General features: G+C 43.5%; 1 protein-coding gene across 1 annotated transcript; it reads left to right on the top strand.

The window, feature by feature from the left end:
• The first annotated feature begins 9,079 nt into the window (after positions 1–9,079).
• Positions 9,080–24,412, top strand: onecut3a (one cut homeobox 3a). Its single transcript, XM_082522778.1, has 2 exons — positions 9,080–10,383; positions 23,731–24,412. The coding sequence occupies exons 1-2, from the start codon at positions 9,345–9,347 to the stop codon at positions 24,021–24,023; spliced, it is 1,332 nt and encodes a 443-aa protein (XP_082378904.1). The 5' UTR covers positions 9,080–9,344; the 3' UTR covers positions 24,024–24,412.
• Positions 24,413–26,347: the final 1,935 nt, after the last annotated feature.

Genomic DNA, 26,347 nt, shown 5'->3' with positions numbered 1-26,347 from the left:
GAAGGGATTGATTTATCTGTGGTATTAGGAGATCAATTAATCCCCATTGTGTGTGCCAGCACAGATAGTCCGATGTGTCTTATTTGGTATGGCTTGTTTCTGCTCAGCCAAGATAAGAGTCTCTCCCATCACTTCCCTCTATGAGCAACAAATCAAATCAAATCGAAAGGGATGACGGCACGGAGAGGGTTCCTCCCTAGGCTGTGGCTGGCTGATCACAATAAGGAAGGGCTATCGATATGAAAAGTAGTCTGTGCAGAATAAATGCTGCTCATCTGAGATGTCTGCCCTGTTGCTATGACAATGCAAGGAGGGGGATAAAAACATTTTAAATAACTTGACTTGCCTCGTGACCCCAGTTATGATTGATTAATGGCATTTAATTCAAATAACACAGCGGTAACAAGTTGCATACAGCTAGTCCTGCAATTATTAGTTAGTTAAAGACCACGTGCTTATAAGGCACATTTATCAGATAAAAAAGGTTGTCTCCAAAAGCAGTCTCTGTAGTTTCTTCAGCCTCACTGACAGCAGAAGGACCGTGCATTATCTCTGCTCGCTCATACTGTAGCATCTTTATGAGGGTCAATCTTGACATCTGTGCATACACGTGCAAGCAGCTGACCTACCCTTAACTTAGTGTTCAGCTAGCACAAATGTAATAAATACAGTTTTGATGATCAATCAATAACTTTTCTACTTGATTTTTCGTAATGATCGCATTATTAACTATTCCTTAATTAAAACAAGTCACAGGCAGATGTTGGCCCCAGCTTGTGATGGACATGTTTGACGATTTTCTGACATTTTGTGGACCAAACTCTTGATCAATGAATCGACACAGGGTTCGGCAGCTTAATCAATAGCAGAAATTAGTTGCGCTACTACATGGGGCATATCTGTATATAGCACATGTAAAGAACAGTAAGAAGCCAGGAAACAAACTACTGTTTTGCACACCTCTAAGTGGGAAGGCAGTCATAGCCAGAAGAGGAAGAGAGAAGGGTCAATGGACCGATAGTTGCCGATACTCACTCCACGATGACAATGAAAAGAATAGGTAAGAGAGACCAGGATAGAAGTGGGTGCTAATTCCTACTTTTCAGTTTAAATAAAGATTGGAGCTGGATAAAAGCCATTAAGGGAGAAATCAGACAGGGCATGCTATGTAGGACAAGAGCTGACTGCAGGGAGGTGAGTGGTGGGATCGATACTCAGTCGATGCGCTCAACACCCAGTTCTGCACACACACAGACACACAGAGGGGCATGTGGTGTTGCCGGGCGTCTGCGTGTTTGTGTGTCCATGTGTGTGCGTGCAGCAGTGACTAATGGAGAAAGAGAGGGAGCCCGGAGAGAAAGAGTGCATGCAATATACAATTAACTCTCTTTTGAGTGAGGGAATATTAAACACAGGCTGCTTGTGCAGACTGTAATTTGTAGTGATAAAAGTATTAAAGTAAAGCACTTGGACAAAGATGGAAGGGTGGACAGCTGCAGAGATGGATTTATTTTCGGAGGCATGGTACAGTTAACAAAGATAGATGTTTCAAAAGAGTGTCTTCAGACTGAACTGGAGCCTCAATACGACTGCAATCACTCTGCATCCTGTCCTCCCCTCCTCTCCTCTAGCTTTCTTCTTCTTCTTCTTCTTCTTCTTCTTCTTCTTCTTCTTCTTCTTCTTCTCTCTCTTTCTTTTACCTTCTCACTCCCTCCCTTCTCTCTCTCCCCCTTGCCTCCCTTCCTCTCTCACCCTCTCTCTGTAGAATTGATTGACTATGTCTCCTCAATCCATCTCTCCCTCTGTCGCTTAGCAACGGTTGCTCGATCGGGTGTGTAGGGTGGGAGTTTCACTGAGGGAGGGGTGGGTGGTTAGGTGGAAAAGAGGTGTGGGGGGGCACGTATAGTTGTGTATATGGGTAGTTGGGGGGGGGTTAAACCAAAAGCCAGTGGTTCACATTTCCCTTTCACACTTTGCTTCTGAGGTTTTACAACTTACAGTTTACAAGAAAACAAAATGATACTGGCAGAGAAATATTTCACCATTTACACCGTCTCATAAAAGCAGACATGAGCTGCACTCGCAGTAAACCAAAAAATGTTTGATCTCGGAGCCAGAATGACTAGTAGGTCACTGGCTCTGTTTTGTGTTTGTGAATGTTACAAATCCGACCGAGCAGTCCATCACTTTCCCTGAAGCTGTGTCACTGTTTCATACAGTGAGCCGTCTCTGAGAAAATACAAAAGCACAGCGGACTGAGCCTGCACTTTAAATTTATCAACGCCTCCTCTTCCGTGTCTCCACAAAATGAGAACGGAAGAAAAAAACAAAACACTTGCAGTGTTCAGGCTCTAAATACAGCATTTATATTATTTTTAGGTCACATGGTTGTGCTGTGTCCAGTTCCCTCACTTTGTATCATAACCAGGATTCCTATGACAAGATTTTCATGCAAATCAAAATATTTCCACTATCTTGGGCACAGTTTTTATAAAAACACGGGGAGTGTAAAACCCCTCTGTCCATGAGAGTTAATGTGCGCGTGAGTATAAATTGAAACAAAAGGCTAAAAGGTCTATGTACAATCCCCGAATTAACATGCATGTGGGAATTAGAAAAAGTGTTGTGCGAAAAGCATTGTTCTGTTTTTAAGACCTTATCCTTTTGATCTACACTTAATGTCTGATCCCCTTTGAGGAAGATGTGTAGACTATTCTTTAAGCCTAATAAATCCAGCGTGCGCAGTACTTAAGAGGGGGAAAAGCTGTGTAGTTTAAAACCACAAGGGCAGTGGGAGAAGAACAATGTATAATGCTCTTAACTAGCTTGTGAGATAATACATACACATTACAATCTATAATCATTTTAATCTACAATCTAAAAAGCTGAATAAATGTATGGACGTATTAGCTAAGGCCTATAGGTGATGTAGGATAATACACATCGGCATTGTTGTCTGTTTTGCCTCTAATCCTGGAGTTAAACCACAAAAATAAAAATGTCTGTAGATTAGGGAAATCCAAACCTATATGTATAGAAAAACTATAAACACACCGTACTATGTACTATATACCTTACATCTATTAAACAGGTAGCCTACAGTTAACATATGCACATTTATACACACAGTTCTGCAGACACACACTGACGTGTGTATTGCTCACAACAATTATTCCACCACTTATATCGTCAATCAGATACACACAGCAAAGGACTGCAAACACTAAATAAAATAAATAAATCCAAAGGCACTTGAGTTTGGTTCAAACCGAGTCACTTTACTTGTTGTTCCGTTTATCTATCTATCTATCTATCTATCTATCTATCTATCTATCTATCTATCTATCTATCTATCTATCTATCTATCTATCTATCTATCTATCTATCTATCTATCTATCTATCTATCTATCTATCTATCTATCATAGAAATACATACTAAAATTATACTGCTTCATAAACACAAATATAAAGGCAGCAAGTTTACATTTAAATTAAGGACTATGGGTTGCAATGGACACACACACACACACACACACACACACACACACACACACACACACACACACACACACACACACAGATAGTAGTATCACTTACAATCTTAGTCCCATAGCAGTCAGTTACAGATGCGCACACCCACGCAGCCCCCCCAGGCGCTGTGAAGTTCCCCAAATGTTCTCTCAGTTTGCAGATTAATGTGAATGAGTAAGAAGTGTAATTTAAGCGTTGTGCCTTTTCCTTAATGTATTTTATATATATATATATATATAAAAATAAAAGTTTTTTGAAAAACAGTAGAGTTGTGCAGTAAGTTTCATTTAATACTGCAAAATATATATTTCCCCACTTTATATAAATGACATCCTCTCAGAAACGCTGGGAAATAATTTCACGGTGAAACATGAAAGAAATTCAATAGCTTGTCTCTTTTACTCGGTTTCGATATTTTTGATAAGACCGGAAGTGCACAGACTAATATTATATGCACAGCAAATGAAACAAACGAAGCTGTTTAACAGGTTGAATTCTCTCTTGTTTCGTGTTTGCGTGTCGTGCCGTCATCACACGCAGCATCGTGGTGTTGCCAGCAGAAGTTGGATGAATCCGAGAGAAAAAGCGAGTTAATCCGTATAACATTTAGCCCGATCAGATCGATAGTGTATTGAATGTGTTTGTGATTAGTAGCTCTATTGATTGCAGTGACATCACGTGAACATACCTGAGTGATGGTTATTTCGCCAGGCTAGTTGGAATTAGAATATATCTGCAGGAGTTAAATGACCTTTAGGATTTTTTTAAACTTTAGTATAAATTCTGGAATTTTTTTTCCGGGTGCCGTTATTTCAAATTGCGTTTGTTTTAATTAAATCACGTGACAAAGACGGGCGGAAACCTTTGAACGCGCTTTTCCTGTTTTGTTGCACGCCATGTAACGTAACCGAACTTTCTGAATGACAAGAGACACACAAGGAAATTTCAGGAAAGCGTGGACTATCAAAAGCTAAACTAAAAACAGCTCTAATACAAATAATCTTTTTTTTTCTTAAAAAATCAAATGCATTTTTAAGCATTTCATCTCAGAGTCTGCTTTATATGTCTCAGTATAATTTATGATAAAACCATATGAAGACGCAGCTACCGTGCTGGTTATTGATTAGTCTTTGGGGGGCATATCAGGCCTGTTTTTGGCATCTGTTGTCCTAAATATTTTTAGAGGCGAAGCGGCCTGCTGTACGCTCCGTTTCTATACAAGTTTGTTTTCATGTCTATTGAAACCGAGAGCAGAGAAGAAACGTGCGTCCAATTCTTTCTGCCAGTCGATCAGACTGCGGATAGATCAATATGGCACCAGGGCTATTGATCACTATGGTCCTCTATTGCTGGACGCTTTCAAATGCAAATGTACCTAAATAATAATCTATGGCAACACACTAATTCCTTAACAAACTGCAGGCAAACGCTTTACAAACACAGCTATTCAATGTGCAAGCCATTCTTTTTTTCAGCATTTAGGTCTTTTAAACTTGGCTGCAGAGCTCTGACTGTGAAACAAACTGTTAAACAGTGGGCTGCCGTTTAAAGATTTAACAGGACAAACATGGAACATTCAAAATGCAGGGTGACATTGATTTGGCCTGTAGCTTATTGAAACTTTACAGAAAATGTTTGAAGGCGAGGCTGTAAAAGTTAAAGGTCTGTAGAAAAAAGATCAGGTTTATAAAATTAGGACGAAAATCCAGCACTGAAAAAGCACCGCGTGCACAGCTGAGCGACACAAACGCTGAATAATTGGAATACATTTGGCGTTTTGCCGACCATGTGAAATTATGATGTCGTATTTGTGACTGTTTAACAGTTATGTCTCTCTCTCTCTCTCTCTCTCTCTCTCTCTCTCTCTCTCTCTCTCTCTCTCACACACACACACACACACACACACACACACACACTTACTTAAAGTAAAGCCACTGGCAAACAAGATACATGTGGTAAGTTTAGTCTCCAGGAAGGCCACACCGGCGCGCGCGTGTGTGTGTGTAGCTACTGGGATGAGTGCAGCAGAGCCCCGTCCCGCTGACTTGCTCAGAGGCCTGATCAATGCGACATTACTAAACACTGCTACTTAACTTTTGCCAATAGCCAGTTTCAAGTAAATATACTTTAGAATACATTAAGCGTGATGCATCAGCCACGGAGTCATTCAAGAAGTCATGAAAAGATTAGTCTGTCTTTATCGAGTGATTCCTGGGAAAATAGACAAGCTTACAGAAGCGCTGGGCCGATTCAAAAAACAAAAAGTCTTTGTGTTACAATTACATAAAATGAAATTTTGTCTTGGAAATTTTCTCATGTGTGGCTTTGTTTTAAAAATAAATAAATTATTAATAATAATAATAATAATAATAATAATAATAATAATAATAATAATAATAATAATAATAATTTTCGAAAGAGAATTTCACGCAGCGAAAAATAAATTGTGGTGTGCAGTCTGCAGTTTCCAGCACTCAGACACATGAGTAGCAGGGCTTAAACTGCTTCCTGTAATGAAAATGCCTGTTGACACAGGTCAAACACATCACTGGACAGACGTAACTTGAGCCTTTTTCACAGGTTACATTTTTTTGGCCACTATCGATCTTTCACAAATACATTGATCGAAGCTCCGGGTTGAGGGTTCACTATTGATTAGTTGATCAGCAGAGGACAGCAGTGCTTAAAGATAAAAACAAAACGCTTTGAGGCCTCATTACAGACTCCAGCGGTGACTTTACAAACTCACACATACTTTTAGAAATGTTTAACTTTTAAAAAATATAATTTGATGTTAATAACAAGGAAATCAAAACACACAAACATTGCTGCACAATCGTTGCGGTGTGTGTGTGTGTGTGTGTGTGTGTGTGTGTGTGTGTGTGTAAAGTCGATGCCAACGTGGTGCTGAGGCCACCGCCTCGCCCGCTATTATTAATATGAAATAAATCACCGGGTCTGCGCGGCATCGCCCCAGTCACACCGCAGGTATTGACACAGTTAATATTTCATATTGTATTTGCCATAGGATATGCTTATTTAGGTATTCGAAAAGAGTACATTAAAATACAAATTAAAACTAAGCTCTAGGCGGATGCATGGATTTTTGAGGGGGGTCTGGGGAAATGGCTGGTTTTTGTTTTTTTCAATTCAAATTTTATTATGGCTTTCTGTGAACGAGGTTTGATGAAGTAGCGCAAAACTAAAGAACTGTCTGGAATACGCGACGTGTCCTAATCACTTCACTTCCCCACGCCCTGCTGGAGTCGTAGGCCTCACCTGAGTAAAGATGACCCGCACATGTGGCCTAATAACAGACTCAGATTTGAAAGAAGACTGACAGACGAAGGGGGAGCTTTAGCTATTGAGTTTACAAGTTCTTGGTGAAAGCATAAAACTTTTCAGCGCGTTGTTTTGGGTTGTAAACCCTGGTGAATTAGGAGCAGGGAGCCAACAATGAAAGTTAACATCCATCACCACCGCGACCAATAAGCTGCTCTGGCCGGCTGGCTGAGCACAGATGACGGATTCGCTGCTGTGCGGGCTTCGGTAATTCATTTTCGATAGCAGTGGTTGCTGGGATCAATACAGGGACATTAACCCAAGCGGACACTGCTGTTCTCCTGATGGCACAAGCCAAAAGCCACCATCCCCCGTTGGCAATCAGCAAAGACACAGTTTTTAGGGTCATCCTTTGCAGGAGAGCTGTGTGCCAAGGCCACGGTGTTGTGATATCACAATTCATCGGTGAAGTAATGGATGGCCGTGACCTAACAGTTGGTAAACACTGCTCAGGGAAATTATTTTATGCAATTTGCAAATGATTAGTGATGCCACTTTCTGGAGTGTTAGACTATTTTTTCCCCAGCTTCGGGTCGAAATCCTAATGGGCTCATTTTACATAACATCGGTGTAAATGCCATGGCTCCTCACTTGATAACTGTGTTCACAGAGTGCAGCAGCAACTAACGACTTACACGGGACTGCTGGTTACTGCACACACACACACACACACACACACACACACACACACACACACACACACACACACACACACACACACACACACACACACACACACACACACAGAGTTTACAGATTTCACAGAGGTGTTTATGTTGTGATTTTAGGAGATTAATGAGCAAATTTCATTCTATGTGTCCTCACACAACTGCATATATAGACTGCACACGGCAGTTTATTATATGCACCTATTTATCTATTTATTTATATAAAATAAATTAAATGTATTACTTATTCTTATTTTATTTTATTTTTATTCATTTATTTCTTTTTTTTACTGAACTTCACGTTGCCATAGACTCATTTGGTAAATTTTGGGCATTTAGTGACGTAACGGAAAATCACCACTGTAACAGGTCATCAAGTCAAAAACACTGTGCGTGCTTTAACAAATTGATTATTGAATTATTAGTTATGTATGCGACAGATTTTACCTAGTGACAAGCAGCAGTACACAACGTACTAAATGTACTTGGTGCTTATAGTAGCTGAAAAAGTATTTAACGACCTCAGTGAAGTTTTATGCTCTCCACTACCTATTATTTCTCCCATTTCACACAATCCAATCACTCGATCTCAACAAGCTGCTATATGGTATCCATACTGCGGGCCTCTGCAATAGGCACCAACCTATCGATGGATCCCCTGATCCATACATACGCTGATATTGATAGATTGCTGAACTGGATTGACACCAGCGAGCACCAAGCAAGTTTTACGCAGAAGTTTTGAAGGGATATCATGTAGGAATTTGTGTGAGAGAGTTTGATTTTCGTGGCCTGAATTCGTGGAGCAAAGAAGCGAAAGGGGTCAAAGCCTGGAGGCAATGATGAAATAAAGCTCGACAAATTTATTCAGAAACATTTGCTAGAGGAAAAAACCCCCCAAAACTTTTCTTTAAAAAAGTTATAAGTATAAGCAAAAATTTCAGATGTGTGCTTTAGGAAAGTGGCTGTAAAGTAAGTGTCAAAGGTCAGACACGGGTCTTAAGGCTGTAATTCACACGTTTTATTGCACTGTTAAATATTTTATTGTCTATATAAACACAATCCTTTGAATATGTAGCACTAAATAGCGCATGCTTAATTTACAGTTGGAAAAACCAAGACTGTTAGGCATGACTTGCACTTCCAGATGTGCTTTTTTTACCTGCCCTCGTGATCTGTTGTGACATGTTTAACCTCCAACACAGCTATCACATGTGCTGCTGGCGCCTGTGAAACACTTTTATCAGACAAAACAAGGAGCGGGTCCTTCTTATCCATCTGAGTGTAAATGTTGCGCATTCAGTCTTTTATCTAACGCGTCTAACGCAATCTTTTCGAGGATTTGAGGGTCCACGCTTTACAACGCGAGCGAGCCCTGACACGGGGGCCAGTGACGTCAGATTGGCCCCAGACAGGGTTCGCGAGTGCGAGGATAGGCCACGGGGGCGCGCACTTGCGCACAGGCTCAGGCTCGGTCTCATTTTAACAGGAGCGCGGGCACGTCAATATACACACAGCGAGCCGAGCAGCGCTTTGGGTATAGTAGAAGGTGCTCAGCGGAGAGAAACCAGGCAGGCGCAGACACCTTCACGCACCGAGCAGCGGTTTGTTTGGCGGCCGGGACCCGATCCTTTAAAACCATGCTGGATTGACTGCGGAGAGGCAACTCCAATCAATGGCTTGGCTTTGAAATCGTTTCAAATTTATTGGAAAGGAGCGCGAGATAGAGCGACAGAGGGAGTGGGAGAGAGAGGGAGAGCGAGAGAGTGGCGCGAGGGGTGGAAATAAAGATCTTTTCAACGATGGAGCTGACAATGGAAAACATCGGAAATCTGCACGGTGTATCTCACTCCCATCAAACCAGCGACTTAATGAACTCCCCGCACGCGCGCCAGTCGTCGGCGTCGCATCGGAACTTGGTGTCGCACGGGCGGTCAGCCATGGTGTCCAGCATGGCCTCGATACTGGAGGGAGCGGGGGACTATCGCCCAGACCACGCTTTGTCTGGCCCCCTGCATCCGGCTATGACCATGTCGTGCGACTCCGGGATGAGCCTGAGCAGCACCTACACAACGCTGACGCCGCTACAGCACCTGCCCCCCATATCCACGGTCTCGGAGAAATTTCACCATCCACACCCGCATGCTCACCACCATCCAGCACACCAGAGACTTGCAGCTGGGAATGTCAGCGGCAGCTTCACCCTGATGAGAGACGACCGAAGCCTCGCCTCTATGAGTAACCTCTATGGCCACTACCCCAAAGATATGTCCGGGATGGGGCAGCCCTTGTCACCCCTGTCCAACGGGCTCGGGTCTTTGCACAGCTCCCAGCAGACTCTCAGCGCCTACGGTCCCGGAGCTCACCTCTCCAACGACAAGATGCTCTCCTCGGGGGGGTTCGAGTCTCACGCAGCCATGCTGTCCAGGGGTGAAGAGCACTTGGCCCGCGGTCTCGGGGGTCACGGGGGCGGGCTAATGACATCCTTGAACGGTATACACCATCACAGCCATCCGCACTCTCAGGCAAACGGATCCATGCTCTCAGACCGAGACAGGCAGACGGTGGTGGGAGGCGGGCAAGGTGCTGGGTCAGGGCAGGTGGAAGAGATAAACACCAAGGAGGTGGCACAGCGAATAACAGCAGAGCTCAAGCGCTACAGCATCCCCCAGGCCATCTTTGCTCAGAGGATCTTGTGTCGGTCCCAGGGAACTCTGTCTGACCTGCTGCGGAATCCTAAACCTTGGAGTAAACTCAAGTCGGGCCGAGAGACGTTCAGGAGGATGTGGAAGTGGCTCCAGGAGCCCGAGTTCCAGCGGATGTCAGCGCTGAGGCTTGCAGGTGAGTGAGGAGACAGCCTGAGTGATGTGGAGGGATCAATTAGAAGTCAATGTGGCGAGACTGTCAATAGCAGCTCAAATAGACATTAGTAGAAGTTATTAGTCGATTGTATCGAGTAAAAGTTCATCATGACAGTTGAGGTGTTAAATGTTTAGAGAGATCTATATTTTGATTGATGCTACAATGCACAGTAATATAAACATACATTGTGTGATAAACAAAAGAGAAGCGCTGTCTGTCATAAACAGACAGACTCCAAACCAAACCGAGTCTGCTCAGACACTTTTGGCTTTACGCACGTTTACGCACGAGTACAGTATGCATGCGTGCATCCATCTTCCTCTGTCTCACTCTCCCCCCCCCCCCCCCCTCTCTCTCTCTCTCTCTCACACACACACACACACACACACACACACACACACACACACACACACATGCACGCAGAAAGAGGCGAAACAAAGGAACTCAGAGCGAGAAGTGAAATTGATTAAATCTTACTTGAAAGGTAAACGCTATACTTTGATATCATTGTGCCCCGAACACCCAGTTTTATTTATTTAACAAACCTCATCTAATTCTTTGGCTCTCTCCTTGTCAAATATGCGCGTGGTCACAAACAAGGATCGTCTGAGGCCTGGCCAAAGAGCCTGGGGAGCATGACCTCCTATGGATCAATATTCCAGGTCCAGGCGTCCCCTTTCAGAGTAGCGCAGTGATAAATGATCGATCTGGATCTGTAAGACACAAACAGATGCGTCTTTCTCTGGTCTGTGTTGTCCCCTCTTCTCTCTGGGATCTCTGTCTACTAATTTGATTTAAGGCCTATTTAGTCATTGTGCTGAGAAATTGTTTATTGCTGTTTGTGAAGTTATATGAGATCTCAGCTTAACAGGACAAATACTAAATGTGGCACAAACCCTCTCTGCCTCAGCATTTCGGTTTTCTGAATGGTTCGCCACTTTGATCCATCGTTTCGATTTTTATCGCGCAAAGATTGTCACATTAAAGGCTGTGATTTGAACCCAAATCTCTGCCTACTTTAAAGTCTTTAACACTTGCAACCTGATTAATAGGATATAAATGAAAACAAGCTCTACGGTGGAGTTAATACAAAGATGTGAGTGAAAGGTCCCCCATCATTGATGTTTCTGTAAAGGCCTTGTTTAGACGCGCTGCTCTTCCAAACGTCAATCAGCGCTTCTGCGTCGTATTTCAGTGAACAGTTCAATTAAGCAGATATAGTGGCATATTTTAGTTCCAGTCAATGCCCTATTGAAAAGCACTTAATGGCATGTAAATTGTTCCTTTGCGTATTTAGTGGGGTTCTGGTAAATAAAGATTTAAACACTCCACAATTGTCTCTTTAAGTGCCACTGCTGTTAAAGCTAATTGGGCAGTGGGGTTTTATATCTTCCACACCCGGCACCAGGATAAAACCCTCAATTCAACTAGCGTGCTGGAGTGGCACAGTCCTGTGCAGCACACGGCTGCCGCATATTTGAATGTGCTCAGGTCCAGGACAGACTAGAGGTGCTCAGTGGTGAACGAAAATAAGAGCTGCACTGTTTTACCACATTTTAGTTTACCAGAAAGTGCAAATGTTATCAACATTAAATGAATAAATGAAGTTTATTCGAAATTCCCACCACACAATTAATAAATACTTCTTTTTGGAAAAAGCTGATTCTTAAGCCTTCACTGTGCATCAACCTGCTGCCACAGCAGAAGCAAGGACACTCTAGGTGGGTTAAAATGACAAATGACTCGTATGTAAATGCAGGGAGCAACATTTTACTCATTGCATTTAAAATCACAATTATCCTCGGCTTTCATGTGGGTTGGGAGTGGGAGTTGGGGGAGGCGGGTGGGGGTTTGGATGCTGAAAGTGAGGCTGGGCCATACTCGCTCGGCCACATCAATCAATAAATTCAAATTACTATTCCAAATTCATCACAGTCACACGAATCAATGCAGCTGCCCTGCTTAGCTAATGCGAAAATACCAGTGTCCGCGCGCACACACATGACAATTCACTGCCGACAGGAAAAGCAGAGCAAAGGTGGGCACGTTTGGAGGGGGGATGTGTGTCCTTCACGCTTAACATCTCCTAATGCTTTCTCCACTTACCGTGTTCTTCATATGCAGACCTGTAACACACTGGCCACGTAAACAAAAGGCATTTCCACACTCTGAACATATATTATGCAGACGGCTGTTGTGTAAGCGGGCAGCTTTAAGAGAGACGCGGGCAGAGTGAGGTTTGGGGGGCATTTAAAGATCGCATTAACGATGAAAACAATTCGTCTTTGCATCTGTGTTGAATTCCACACTCCATCTCAATGTATTTGGTCGAGTCAATACAGCCCTGATCGATAAGGATAGCCAGTGCATCTATCAATTATCCCGCCTCAGCACTCTCTCCCATTGGTTTCTCCCCTGGAGCAGAAGGGAGGGGGGGAAGGCGGGAGCCGGAAAAGGTTGGGAAAGGGGACAGCTGGTTTAAAAAAAAACGCCCCTGCACATATTTTTCTTTCCTGTTATCATGTTCTGTTTGTTTATGCGGTGTATAATCCCTTGTTTGTTCTTTGGGGGTTCGTACACCCGGGTAATGTTCACGTTTTTCCAACAGATGTTGGACAACACGGAAAATATCATCAGAAAAAATACATTCCTACCTTCCAGGAATACCCGCTTCGTTTCCTTCCATTTACCAGTGATAATGTGCCATGGCATGCCAGGGTCCCCCCTTTCTCTCTCTCCCTCTCTGTCAAAAAGAAGCGGTTCATTTCCATCTAAATGGCCGGAGCACGTGCCAGGGTGTGGAGGTCAAGACCCACAGGACACAGAGGAAAAACATTGTCGAGAATGACGGTGGGAGGCCTCTATTCATGTTTCAATGGACTACATGCAGTTTACACAGGCCTAATCCTGGAGCTATACTCCAGCTCATCCACCACCATCCCCCCCATCAGCGTCACTCTGCGCCCTTTCCTCTCTGCACTAATCCATTCATTTTCCTGGGTAAATATATGTATTTATTAAGATCCCCAGCCCATTTCCATTCCTTACAACGCACGGTCTTAATTTTGGTTAGGGGTTCATCATTTTGAGATAAACTCGGGCTTTTATATCAAACTGATGAATTCTGGGTGTTTTGTATATTTTAATTAAATTGTTGCTTTTCTTTAAATTAAATCGATGTGTGTTGGTTTGTGTGTGGCACACAGAAGGTGGTTAAAGCTTTGTGTTTATGTCCACAAAGCGTTTTCCTGCTGGTCAGTTTCTGGCGCTGTCCAGAGTGCTGAAATATCCACCGCAGGTTTGAGGACAGTCGAAGGTGGTGATCTGGAGTTTTCCAAATACATACTTGATACCGTTCTTGTGGCCTCTAAACACCATTATTTCATCCAACAGCTTCCACCCAACGATCAATATTACAATCCACAATCGCGTCAATCACACCACCACGCATCCTACTTTCCAGTCCAGCACGGAGCCCATCGGGGTTTCCATTTAAATCACATCTCCAGCTTCTTTTAGCAGCTGCAGATACAAAGTGGAGGTCATCTTTATTTTGGGATTTTCACGGAAATATCCTGACGTAATAAAAATGCCTAAAAGGTGTGATGTTTTTTTTTTTTAATCTAGTATAACGGGTTTCACTGGTAGAAACATTAAGAAGTGATTGATGAGGGATAATCTCAAACAGCATTTTTTTTTTACATGAAAAGATGGCTTGATGCTGGCCTGCGAAATAATCGATTGGTACGTTAATAATTGATGTATGAGGGGAAGATAGGGGAGTAAACAGTGCAGCTGTGGTTTCAGAGCTTCGTTGTTCGTTAAGCACAGCATCATGTGCTGTAAGTACTGAGACACGCGTGTACAAGCATCGCCTTTTCAATCCCCTGGTGGGAGGGCAACAGTCATTTTCTTGAGGTTATACCTCGAGGCTATTTTGTTTAAATCCCGAGTTCAGTGAAGCTCACTCCAAATGAAATGACATTATCTGTAGCCTCGTGTGGAGAGGCTGGCTGGACTCCTAAACAAACACATTTAGAGGAATCCTGATGTTCGAGTGTGAAATGAGGACTCATAATAATGCACTGCTGGAGTCATGCTGGAACTACAAAACAGCACAAAGCAAAACCATATACGTTAATTCCCACAGGATAGTGTTTTACCACCAGCACCTCGCAATTGTCGCCTCCTCCATTTCATCTCTCCAGTATGTGTGTGATCGGGATGCAGAGTGCGTCTGCGCCAATTGTTAAGGCCGATCTGGTGAGCCCTGAATCTGTATCGATTTCCATTCCCCGGCATCTCCTTCCCATCTCTGGAGCTGCGCCATGCGGCCATGCAACCCCCTCCATCTCCGCCATGCAACACCCTCCCTCCCATTAACAGCTCACCTTTCATAACACATAACAGGACGAATCTTACGGAGCTGTCAAGTGAAAGTCTGAGAGTTTGGCTTCCCTTTAAGGCTGTGCTATAGTGGGATTAGCAGCGAGAGACGACTCACAGTTCACAGTCGTTTAACCTCTTTTTGCTCATCACACATCCCACCCACACTGGCCGTCCCGCATAGCCGGCTCTGACCACGTCGACCTTATTATTCAAAATAATGTCATTTTAATAGAAATCAGATTAGCCTGACTGAAGCCGGAGCCCGCGTCGTCTCTCCCACGTCTTCACCCGTTCCTCTCACAGCGCGCGCACGTTCCAGTTCACACGGGGTGCGTGGTTAGCAATTATAAATGCAGCAGCGCTCCGTACAGTCTCCAATACCGTCTCTTCTATTTTAGATGATCAATTCCTACGCTGCTCAGTCGCCCCCTCTCCAAACCGGATCGATAGGAGAGAATGACCTTTAAATCAAATTGCTGGCAGAGTCAACGGCATGCACGCGGATCGCATCAGAGGGTTAATAGCACCGCGCGCGTCCCCTACTTCCAAGTAAAAACACAAAAGGTCCAAAGCAAAGACAATCCTAATTTAATCTCGCTGTTCGTGCACGCGCTTTGGAGTTCAATAGGTGCACAAAAGGATTTTAAATGTGAAATGAGCTAATTGTCAGTGGAGCTGAGGCATGATAACGGACAATATCGCCGTTATAATGTCGTTATAACAGGTGTTATTATAACAACACCTTTTATAATGACACCGCGGGCCTTTGTCTGCAGGCTGTGGTGGTTTGCATAAGAGCATCAGTAAGTGAGGACTCCAAAGAGCAGCTGGTGAGCAATTAAAATGTTGACCGGAGTTATGTAACGCCGGGGTGCCCCCGAAAAAAACCCACATGCTCTGCTAGCTCCTGTGCTCGTGCACAGTGCCGACATTTCTGCCAGGCGTCTTTTCACTCGCTCCAAATTGTTAATTTTATCGTGATCTGTTCAAGTTCGTCATCAGCCCTGATTTATTCCAGACAGTGATTCGCTGTGCTATTTTCCAAATGTCTCTGATACTTCAGGAAATAAGTAACAGATTACTTTTTTAGGGGTGATTGGGGATTTGAGTAACCAAAACCACCGCTAGTTATAAATCAGTGTCCAGCGGCGTCGAAGCAGCAGCGATTCCGCACACTCCCCTCTTATCTGGCGCTCTGACAGGCCATCGGTTATTAAAGGCCCGATAATGGCTCGTTTAATGCGCAGGATAAGAACAGAAGGCAAGGACACTGTCCGAGCAATTAAAGACGAAAAGGGCGGATATCCATTTGATCATTGTAAGACTTTAAATAATAATAATAATAATAAAATAAAAAGTAATATAGCATCGCATTAAAGGAGATCCATAAGGTAGAAAGACAGATTATGAATTTGAGTGAAAAACTCAAATAAGAAATAATCGCAAAAATCCATCTTTTGTAAATTTGTTTCTCTCGCCAAAGGGGAAAATATTTGACAGACACAAAAGAAGATTAAATGATTTAACTGACATTTAGCTCACACTGTAAAACAGTTTGTAAACAATGTTTTGGATGTAAAAATAAAAATAAAATAAAATAAAAAATAGGTAAAAATCATATCTGGGAAGAAAGAAAGAAGCCTGCAGATGGTTCGTATGTACGGAGCCTTAAGTCTTCCTAGGGTCGATCACAACCAAACCGCAACACACACACACACACACACACACACACACACACACACACACACGCACACACACACACACACACACACACACACACACACACACACACACACACACACCGCTTATCGTACCCACAGATGCAACCCGAAACTCCGGTTGGGCAACCCCACACAGATCAACAAAGGAACAAAACGACTGTGAAATCAATTGATGAATGAATCGATGTCAGCCTTTGCAGCCTTTGTGTTACATGTTATTAAATATAACGAACTGCCTTCGGGTTTAAGCTAAAATTAATAATTTGGTTAATTTGTTGCTTTGGTGAGGGACGTGAATGCGCTGACGCTGCATTTCCGTTTTTCAGGATTTCTGACTTTGAGGCGTGTGTGAGAGATTATTATAGAATATCCTTGTGTATCAAAACAAAATTATTATTATCATCATTATTTTTTTTTATTAATATTATTACTATAAATTTTATTACTGCTACTGGTATTATTATTGAACTACCGTTCAATAATAATCGCTGCTGTTTGCTGATCAAAAACTTTGCACACAAAAATAGAAAACCAGTTAAATAAAATATATTTTATATCTTACTGTACAAAAATAAAAACCTAAACATAATTGACACACTTTTTAAAGTAAAACTCAAGCGATACATCAGTGTTAAAAGGACTACATAATATAAAATTAAACATTACATTCAAAATGTGCATTTTGTAACAGATAAAGACACATCGCCTTATTTTATTATATAATATATTTTCTCTATTTTAATATCCTTTGTCTTGCATTGGAGAGAATAAATCAGATAAATGCAATTACATGGGTGCAATAACGGGCTGGGAAATAAGGGCTGGAAATATTTGTGTTGACTCTCTCTTCGCATGATTGAGTGAGGACGGTATTGAACTGAATCTGGAAAATCCTGCATATTGAAAACCTGTCTGCGTCCCCGTGGAGAGTAAACAGTATCATCCGACTGCAGATCAGTGTGATGATTCTCCTGCGACAAATAAAAAATTAGCAGAGAAGTGACAGCTCGGCGGCCAGCTGACATTTGAAGATATTTTGTTTCTGAGAAATCAAGTATATGAAACCCTCAAATGGCGCACAAATGTGCACACATCCACTCAGGAGTGCAAATATAAAAATAAGGTAATTAAAGTCCGCAGATCCTGCCAGTCCCGCGAGATTTAAAAGTTGAAAACAATGGTGTGGGATTCGAACAGAAAACAAAGTCGGTAAATATTCTTTTATAATTTTCACCCCACATCTGATTTACAGTAAATGATCGTGATGGTTCAATATTAAACTACATGGTTATTTAATTAATTAAATGCTGATTCGTTTTATGAGAATAATTTGCTGCTGGGGTGAAATTATATAAAAAAATTAAAGAAATTAAATAGTTTATCATTTCGACTACTTAACAAGATTTAACATAAATATGAAAGTTAATTTAACAGAATTCAGTAAAAGCAAAATTTAACCAAAAAACCTCCAAAAATATTATTTTTTTTAAAGAAAAAAAAAAACTCCCACCTGTTGTTTGTGGGAAAGCATCCCTATGGCCACCTGTCTGTACATTCACAGTAATAATAAAAAAAGAATCATGATTACAGCTATCACACATAACTCAAGCAATTATCACTGAAATCGATGATAATCACAGATAAGATTATCACTCTAACAATGGACCCACTCATAACAATAAATGGCGCGTGCAGAACAGGGCTGCTATTAAACAAAAAAAAAGTAATGCGGGGTAAATTTCAGCTCCGTGCTCTCGGTCCAGCGCTTAAATGGCTGAGTGCTTTTAATTATCCAAAACCTCATAAGAAGCGTGATGATCACAGTCATCAGCCTCGGCTCATTATTGAATGTTCTTAGCGCTGCGCAGTTTCTTGGGTTCACTAATAGCGAGCTGGGATGAAAACAGCACCGAAAGAGCTTTTCGAGCATCTCAGGCTGACACGGATCTTTAAAAAAATGTATTTTTAAAAAATCCTCTAATTAACACGAAAATCCAAATTCCAGTGCATGCATGAGAGTGTTGTGAGAGCTAATACAGCAAATCTAAAGGTAAAGGCTAGCTTCAAACGTTTCAGGCAGCAGAGAGTCTCGCGGACTTGAAGGTGGAATGTGGGCGAAGGTGTAACTGAGTTCAGGTTGAGTGTTATTGAAGGGCTAGAACAGAAATGCCTCGCAGCTGAGTCGCAGGAGAAGGCAAACAAACAAATTGTGCCGCTTTATCAGTATATTAACACCAATTCTCACTCATTACATTAAGGAGTATTGAGCAGGAAGTGTTTTGGCCTGGCGAGAGAGAAAGAGAGAGAGAGAGAGAGTGAGAGCTTGGCACTTCCCTGCAACCGAATGCCACAGTCTGCAGAGAGGGCCGTGTGGATATATATGCACACTGCTATCAATCTTTAGAGCAATAGCCCATGCAAAGCAGCAGAGACGTCACTTAATAAACAGGCCGAAGCTTTAACGCCAAACTGCCCAATCACGCATGCTCCATGTGAAGAAGAGTACAGCTACAAGCAGCACTGCATTCCAACAATAAAGGGGAGGCACTGTATGTGTGTGTGTGTGTGTGTGTGTGTGTGTGTGTGTGTGTGTGTGTGTGTGTGTGTGTGTGTGTGTGTGTGTGTGTGCATACATATAAAGGCACCCAACCGTAACCCGTAAACATGTTTATTGGTAAATTAATTAAATCAGCATACGCTGTTGACCTCGTCTCCTTTCCAGGGATCACAAACAGGGCCAACCAGAGAAGTTTAGAAAACAAGCAGGGCTGTTTCTTTATGCAGATGTGTAATCGTGGTTTCATACAGGCACAATATTAGGCGGTTTGACTTTCTCATTATGAGCAGGAAGGGCAGCGATGATCGATAAATGATTAATGCTCCAGATGAGCTCACATCTGCAGGGATCGAGGAGGCCTCGTGAAGACAGCTGTGAGTATTCAGCCGGGCGCAGAAATCACAGCTGAAGCGGGTGATGATAATTTACTCCTTTTCCTGCTCGGGTTTCAGCAGCACAGAAAGCTGGATCATCACTCCGCTTCCTGCCCGGTGCGCTCTCACGTCTCCAGCCCCTTTCATGAATCTCCTCTCCAGGCCCACTCCCCCCTCCGAGGCATAATTAATTGGACGAAGTGAATTTCACACACGAATTATTCACGAATCTATCGATCGATATTGGACACCCAGGGCCTTTCTCTTAACCTCGCTTGGTTTGTCGTGAAGCAAAGAATATTAATGTCATCAGTGGAAAAGAAATGAGTCTAACTTATACCGTTTTCATCCGCGCATAAAGGCATTATTAAAGAATTCCATATGTCTGGAGGCACGGGTCAGTCTGCGGGGACATTCGCTGACATTCATGAGGATTAACTGGACTTCCACTGCGTGCGCATATTCATGGTCAATGATATTACACCTGTGTAGCCTGTATATGATGTACTTGCGTAAAATAGCGGCACGCGGGACAAACGTGGCTGTGAGAATCAATCTTTCTATGTTAGCGAGGAGCTCGAGGGATTCTTCCAAAGTAGGTCAGCTCCTGCTCTCAGCTCCAAAGCGAGAAATAGAAATCTCATTTCTCTTTTTATCAGCATCACGCGCACCTCGGAAAACACCCAGCGCCAAATCAGGATTTCTGCTCCTGTCCGGCTGCTCTTTGTGCATGAGTTTATGTCCGTCTCTCTGCTCGGTGCCTACTGTAGCTCTAAAAGCTGCAATGATCGATTTTTTTCTTTTCTACGCCGAGCTTGGTTCAGTAATCAGGGCCCCCTTCCTCACCGATCGATCAATATCGATTACTAAATCCAGCGCCTGTAGCAAAGGCAGCGCGCTATGGCGCCCCGTGCAGCCGGGCCACGACGAGAGCGACACCTACCGACAGAAACGGAACAAAGCAAGCGGTCGATGAGGTGGCAGAACGTGACTATCCGGTGGAGAAGATGTGGAGAGAGTCCGGGACTGTGTCAGCTTGCTGTGGAGGCACATTAAGAGAGAAACACTCGTCCTGCTGACTCTGCATCTTCCCCACGCACAGGTGCACTCACGGCGAAAACGTTTGGATGTGTGTTTCTTACCTTTTAGGCATTGGAGAGAACATTTAACCATTAGGAACTCTTTGAGATATGATGCGGTTTGATAAATCGTAATACAAATAAATGAGAAAACATTTTTGAAAGCGTTTAAAACATTAAAGCTGTTGTATTTGGCTGGATGGGATTTTTACAGGGGTCCTATTTTTGGTGTGAGGTTGTGTGTGTGTGTCTGGACAAACCACACAGGAAGAAAAAAGTTAGACAGGAGGAAGTAAAGCTGCTCATACCAGCTGGAAGCTGCATAAGATGAATGGAGAACTGAGTGTTGTAATATATATTAAATATCATCATCATTATTATTATTATTATTAACCTAAAGACAGTAATCAATCTATATTGATAAAAATGGAAGAAGCTGTACTAAAAGCAGCAAAACCCATAACAAAAATACTCTTGTATGAGATGCAGTCCATGCTCATGTGTAACGAGGAGCTACATTAATAAACACAGGTATCTTGGGAAGCGTATTTAAAAATCCAGCTTGAAAAAACTATTTTAAATGAAGCTGAATGTTATTTAGTATTTTTAGCTTTTATAAGAAAAAATGATTAACTCAGCACTCTTCACGACCATTCCAGAGGTTCTGTGTTTCGAATAGGAGCAGACATGTCACACATGTCAGCACTGCTCTGCTGCTCCTCCTCGGACTTCAAAAAAGCCCGGTGGAGCTTAGATACATGTTAGGCTCATTGTCCTGCTGGGAAACGAATCCTCTTGCACACACGTTTAATCCATACTGTCTGGCATGTCTCTGATGGGCTGTACGCTTCTCCCCGATGGCCGTGATGATCCAGTACAAGTTGTCGAGTATAGAATAAATAGAGATTTCATCACACCTGGAAATGTTTGAGCACTTAAGCTTTATCACTGGAACCTTGATGTTCAAACTCTGACGTGACTGAAAGAGTAATTCTCAGCAGAGTTTCTTTATAAAGGAAGACACAAATGATGAACTGTTCATATACATTAGAATGAAGTAAGCAGCTCCATTTATTGGGAAAAAGAAAACATCTTAAATATGAACTTTTATCGGTTTAGGAGACAAAGAAATCCGGGATATAAGCTAGCCTGTCAATATTTATCCCTGGAACTACCAGGTGGGATTTACTTTGGCATTTTTAGAGTATCTTCAAGAAAGAGAAATACAATAAATACATGATGATGTAGTAAGAATATGCTTTCTCGTTGTAGTCTTTCTGATTCTTTAGTGTCCTACTTTTTTCTTATTGTGAATCATTTCAGACACTAAAGAAATGGCATCCTCCTCCTCCCTTTTCTCACCATCATTACTACTCTTAAACCTTTAATAAATCAAAGTATTATACATGATGATACGCTCGCTGTTCGTACAAGCATGGACAAATTTGTATGTGGCATATTAGCATGTTTGCCTGATATATATAGCAGCAGTGTTGATGTGAAATATGAATATGATGGATGCGCAAGTGTGCAGGTTAGACATCTGTAGTAAACAGATTGGACTGCAATGGCTGATCAATGGGCTCTGCTCCACTGTAATTAGACACACAGCGCCACTGCTTGGCTCCAGCCACTTCAGCATAATCACAGCCTCCTCACACACACACACACACACACACACACACACACACACACACACACACACACACACACACACACACAAGGAGAATATAAAAAAAGAAATCTGTCCTTAAATGCATCAAGACACACACACACACACACACAGCGTGAGAGTGAGACATTACTGAAGGCGAGTATGAAAGTATCAGACAATACCAGCAGCAGCAGGTGGAGACCCCATAGGGATGGCATCTTTCCCGCTCGCTTTCTCTCTCCAATTTGCTCCCGTTTTATTGAGACAGTAGGGAAGCTGAGAGGGACACACAGTGCGTTCTGGCAGGATTCGATCCTCAGTCAGCAGGGGAACATGTGGCTGCAGAGGTGGTGCCTTAACCTCACACACACATACACACACTCCTCCTACACCATCTCTGGGCGCCATTTCTCCCTTTTACCTTCCACCTGTCTGCTGCTTTCCACCCGTGTCCTACAAATACTTACAACACACTTACCTACATCCCATTAACTATTAATTTCTGCGTTTGCAGCACGCAACCCCATCACCCCCTCGGACACCCTCCCAAACGTAGAAGAGTACACTCAGCGTGTTTTCTTTTGAAAATTGCTCTGTGTATGGGAAGGGGCTCATAGCAGCCAGTGCAAGCACCTCTCCAGTGTTTGTGTTTGGGAGGGGTGGGGGTGTGCGGGGGGGGGGGGGGGGGGGGGGGGGGGGGGTGGGGGGTGGGGGTGGGGGGGTTATAAATACCCTCTCAGAGCTCAATAGAGTGGGCTCCAGTGGGCTCTGTTTGAAGTAGCAGACTGTAGACCTGCTAGGGGGGGGGATTCTGACCTCAGTCCCTACAGAGAACCCCCCAATTCCTACAGCAAAGTCGGTCAATATCTCGCTTTCTCCTTCACTCGCAACCCCTCCCTCTTCATCTCAGCTACTCTCTTTAGTTCTTGCACACACTCGCGCATGCACGCACATACACACACACACAAACACATACACACACACACACACGCTTTGTCTTACTCCTGCTTCTTTTCTGTTTTTCTCTCTCCAACCTATTCTTTCCCTGCATTTGCCCCTCCTCTATCTTTCATTTCCACACACGCACACTCAAACACAAAATGCTTACTTTTGTGCAACAGTCACTCAGTCCCCCATTGCGACTCAAACTGCATTAATATTGAATCAAACAGCAGTGTCTCCAGCTAGCAGGCAACAGCCAGTGCGCCCCCCACCCCCCCAATCTCTCTCTCTCTCACCGCAGGCTGGGTCCCTGTCTGCACTCTGCAGGATGGAAGGAATAGTCCCACTGGGCAGGAGGCATGGATTAGCTTTAAATCAACTTTAATATGGCAATAGAGATGGAGCCATAGCATCTCCACTGGTGTATGAACCAGTTTTATGTGTTTAAGTACAGGGTAATTATAGTTTACGCACTTTACTTCCCTCCACCTCCAGCTCTCACTTCATGAAAATGATCACTTTTGTATATTTACCTTGCGTTGTGTTTTCTTTCTCCTCTTTGCCTCCCACTCTCATTCCCATCCCTCCCACCTGTACAATCCACACCAAGCCTGCAAGCGCAAAGAACAGGAGCAACACAAGGACCGCAACACGGCGCCCAAGAAACAGCGTCTAGTCTTCACTGACCTGCAGCGCCGCACACTCATCGCCATCTTCAAGGAGAACAAGCGTCCATCCAAGGAAATGCAGATCACCATCTCCCAGCAGCTCGGCTTGGAGCTCAGCACCGTCAGCAACTTCTTCATGAATGCTCGCCGCCGCTGTGTGGACCGCTGGCACGATGACCACGGTACCAGCCCCGGGCAGCCAGGCACCTCTGCCACCACCTTCTCCAAGGCCTGAGAGAAGCAGGAGAGGGCCTTCGGCGGGCCGAGGGACCAGGCCGGAACAACAGGCGACGCTGGAAATTCCCTGCGAAGCCTGTCTGTAACAGCCCTGCCAGGCCCGGAGCGCCTGAAGGTGTCCTCTACACGATATAAAAATCCTTTGTGCCATGCAATCATCTTTTACATCAGTTAAAATTTCAAGCTCTCACCTGAAACAAGCATAATCTAAAAAGGTGAAGTGTGAAGTCAGGTCCACTCTGCATTTCTCACACACAAGGACAATCATTGATTTTGTCTTTTTTTTCCCTTTTTTTTTGAGAGAAAATAATTTTTATGGCATCTGACAAAGCAAAGCGACACCAAAGATTTGACGTTTCTGTTGGGCGGTATCTACATGATGCAGGCCTCCTCCTTCACCACCCAAGTAGCCACTGATTCTGCTTTTTCCTCTCAACTCACCTCCTTTGTGTCTGCCTCCTCGCTGTCCCCCCCCCCACACACACACACACACACACACACACAGCGGCACACGGAAGCAACAAGGGCAAAAGAACGGCAATAAATCTGAAAACAGAACAGCACATAGCCTTATTATCAGAGCCCCATCCTGCACACACACAAGGCCGTCATGAAGAAAACAACGCAGCCCATGAAAAAAACAACAAGGCTTTCCAGTTCTCTGCCTCTACCTCCCCCCTCCTCCTCCTCCTCCCGCAGTCTCCTTCATTCCTCAGCCAAAGGTATTCCCTGATGGCCAGCCATTTCAGAGAGCAGCTCGGCCTGATCATACGGCAAACTAATGAATTGAAAAATGAATCGATGCAGACAGAGAGGGAGCGAGGCCTTGACCCCCTCATGAAGGTGAAACTCAAGACACTCGCCAGTAGATACTCAGGTCTTCCAGGCCCAGGTCTCGTATATTTTTTGCACAGATGTTGGGAGGCCTGCAGGGAGACGTGTCGTTGTTACTCTTAGCCTGAGCCCAGAGTCTGCGTTTCTCTGACCAACAGGAGAGGCAGGTGAGATGTCTGGACATGCTCTTTGTTCTGCTGGGAGCTTTTCCTCTAATCAATAACTGAGAACCGAACGATGACAACAACACGCTCGGGCATCCAGCCAACTACATTACAGCTGCATAGGAAAAGCAGAATGTAAGAGGAGCACATGAGACCCAGTGGAAATGGGGACACAAAGGCCTCACTACAGCAGCAGCAGCAGCAGCAGCATTAGCAGCATCAGCAGCAAGCACACCTCGTCAGCCTTGCCTGCGCTGGCAGAGCAACAGTGCCCCCTGCTGTTGAAAGCAGAGACCGGCATCCAGCAGAGCAAGGGGGGTTCAGAGTGGAGAAGAGGGAGGGAAGAGCCACTAGATGCTGAGGAGAAGTCATGGCACAACACATTCAGGCCTCGCAGCTCTTTGAAGGCAGATCAATAGCTAACCATTATCCTATTGTTGTTCCTCATCCAACCAGCACTGGTGAAGCCGGAGGAGGGGGATGGTTAGCCTGAATGCTGAAAATGCAGGGATTTTGCAAAGGCAGGGATTTATTTGGGCAATCCAAACGGAATACAAGAAAATTACACAAAGAGAGGAAGGGGAAAGTACAACAGAGTAAAATGTAACAGAAAGGCATCCTAAGTAAGACACATCAGTGGTGCAGTGGAGGTTTCATTTAGATTAGTTTTCAGAGGTTTTATGAAATCATTGATTTTCCATTCATTCATTTCATCTGCTTGCAGAAAAAAAAAATTCAACAGATGTGATTTCTGTCAAACCTGGTTATTCCCACACAAGGGTTATCAGTAGCTAGCCCAAAGCTAAACACCACACTCAGCTGTTAAAATGCTACAACAATTAGTGCCAATGCTTACTGCCTTAATGCGAGTCAGAGAAAACGGTGCGATGGTTAACACACGGTTACAGTGCGCCCTGCAGATGATGGGCGGTGTGTGCCATAGTGCCCAACAATCAGCTTTTAACTGAATGAAATTATACTTTTTTAGTAAAAGAAAAGAAAAAAACAAGAATCTGATTTTAAAGGCAAACAATAACCAAACCTCAAATGAGAAAGACACCAAACATACAGTGCAACACAAAATGTTTCCAACGCATAACTGGACACATTTTGAAGCAGAAGAAAATCTCTCATTCTATCTTTGGTTCTCTACCTCCTCTGTCCCTCTAACCCCATTTCCCCCTCCAACCCCTCGCCCCCTTCCTCTCTATATTGATGCGGGTATTTAATTAGTACCATAGACACAAAGTTTCTATTTCTTGTTACTATTGTGCTCTGTTGTGCATAAGTATGGCACCTTGTTGATAAATCAGAAACAAAAAAA

The sequence above is a fragment of the Aulonocara stuartgranti genome (genome assembly GCF_965226115.1).
Source record: "Aulonocara stuartgranti genome assembly, chromosome: 23".
Classification (NCBI taxonomy): domain Eukaryota; kingdom Metazoa; phylum Chordata; class Actinopteri; order Cichliformes; family Cichlidae; genus Aulonocara; species Aulonocara stuartgranti.
This window is presented reverse-complemented; position numbering and strand designations above follow the sequence as displayed.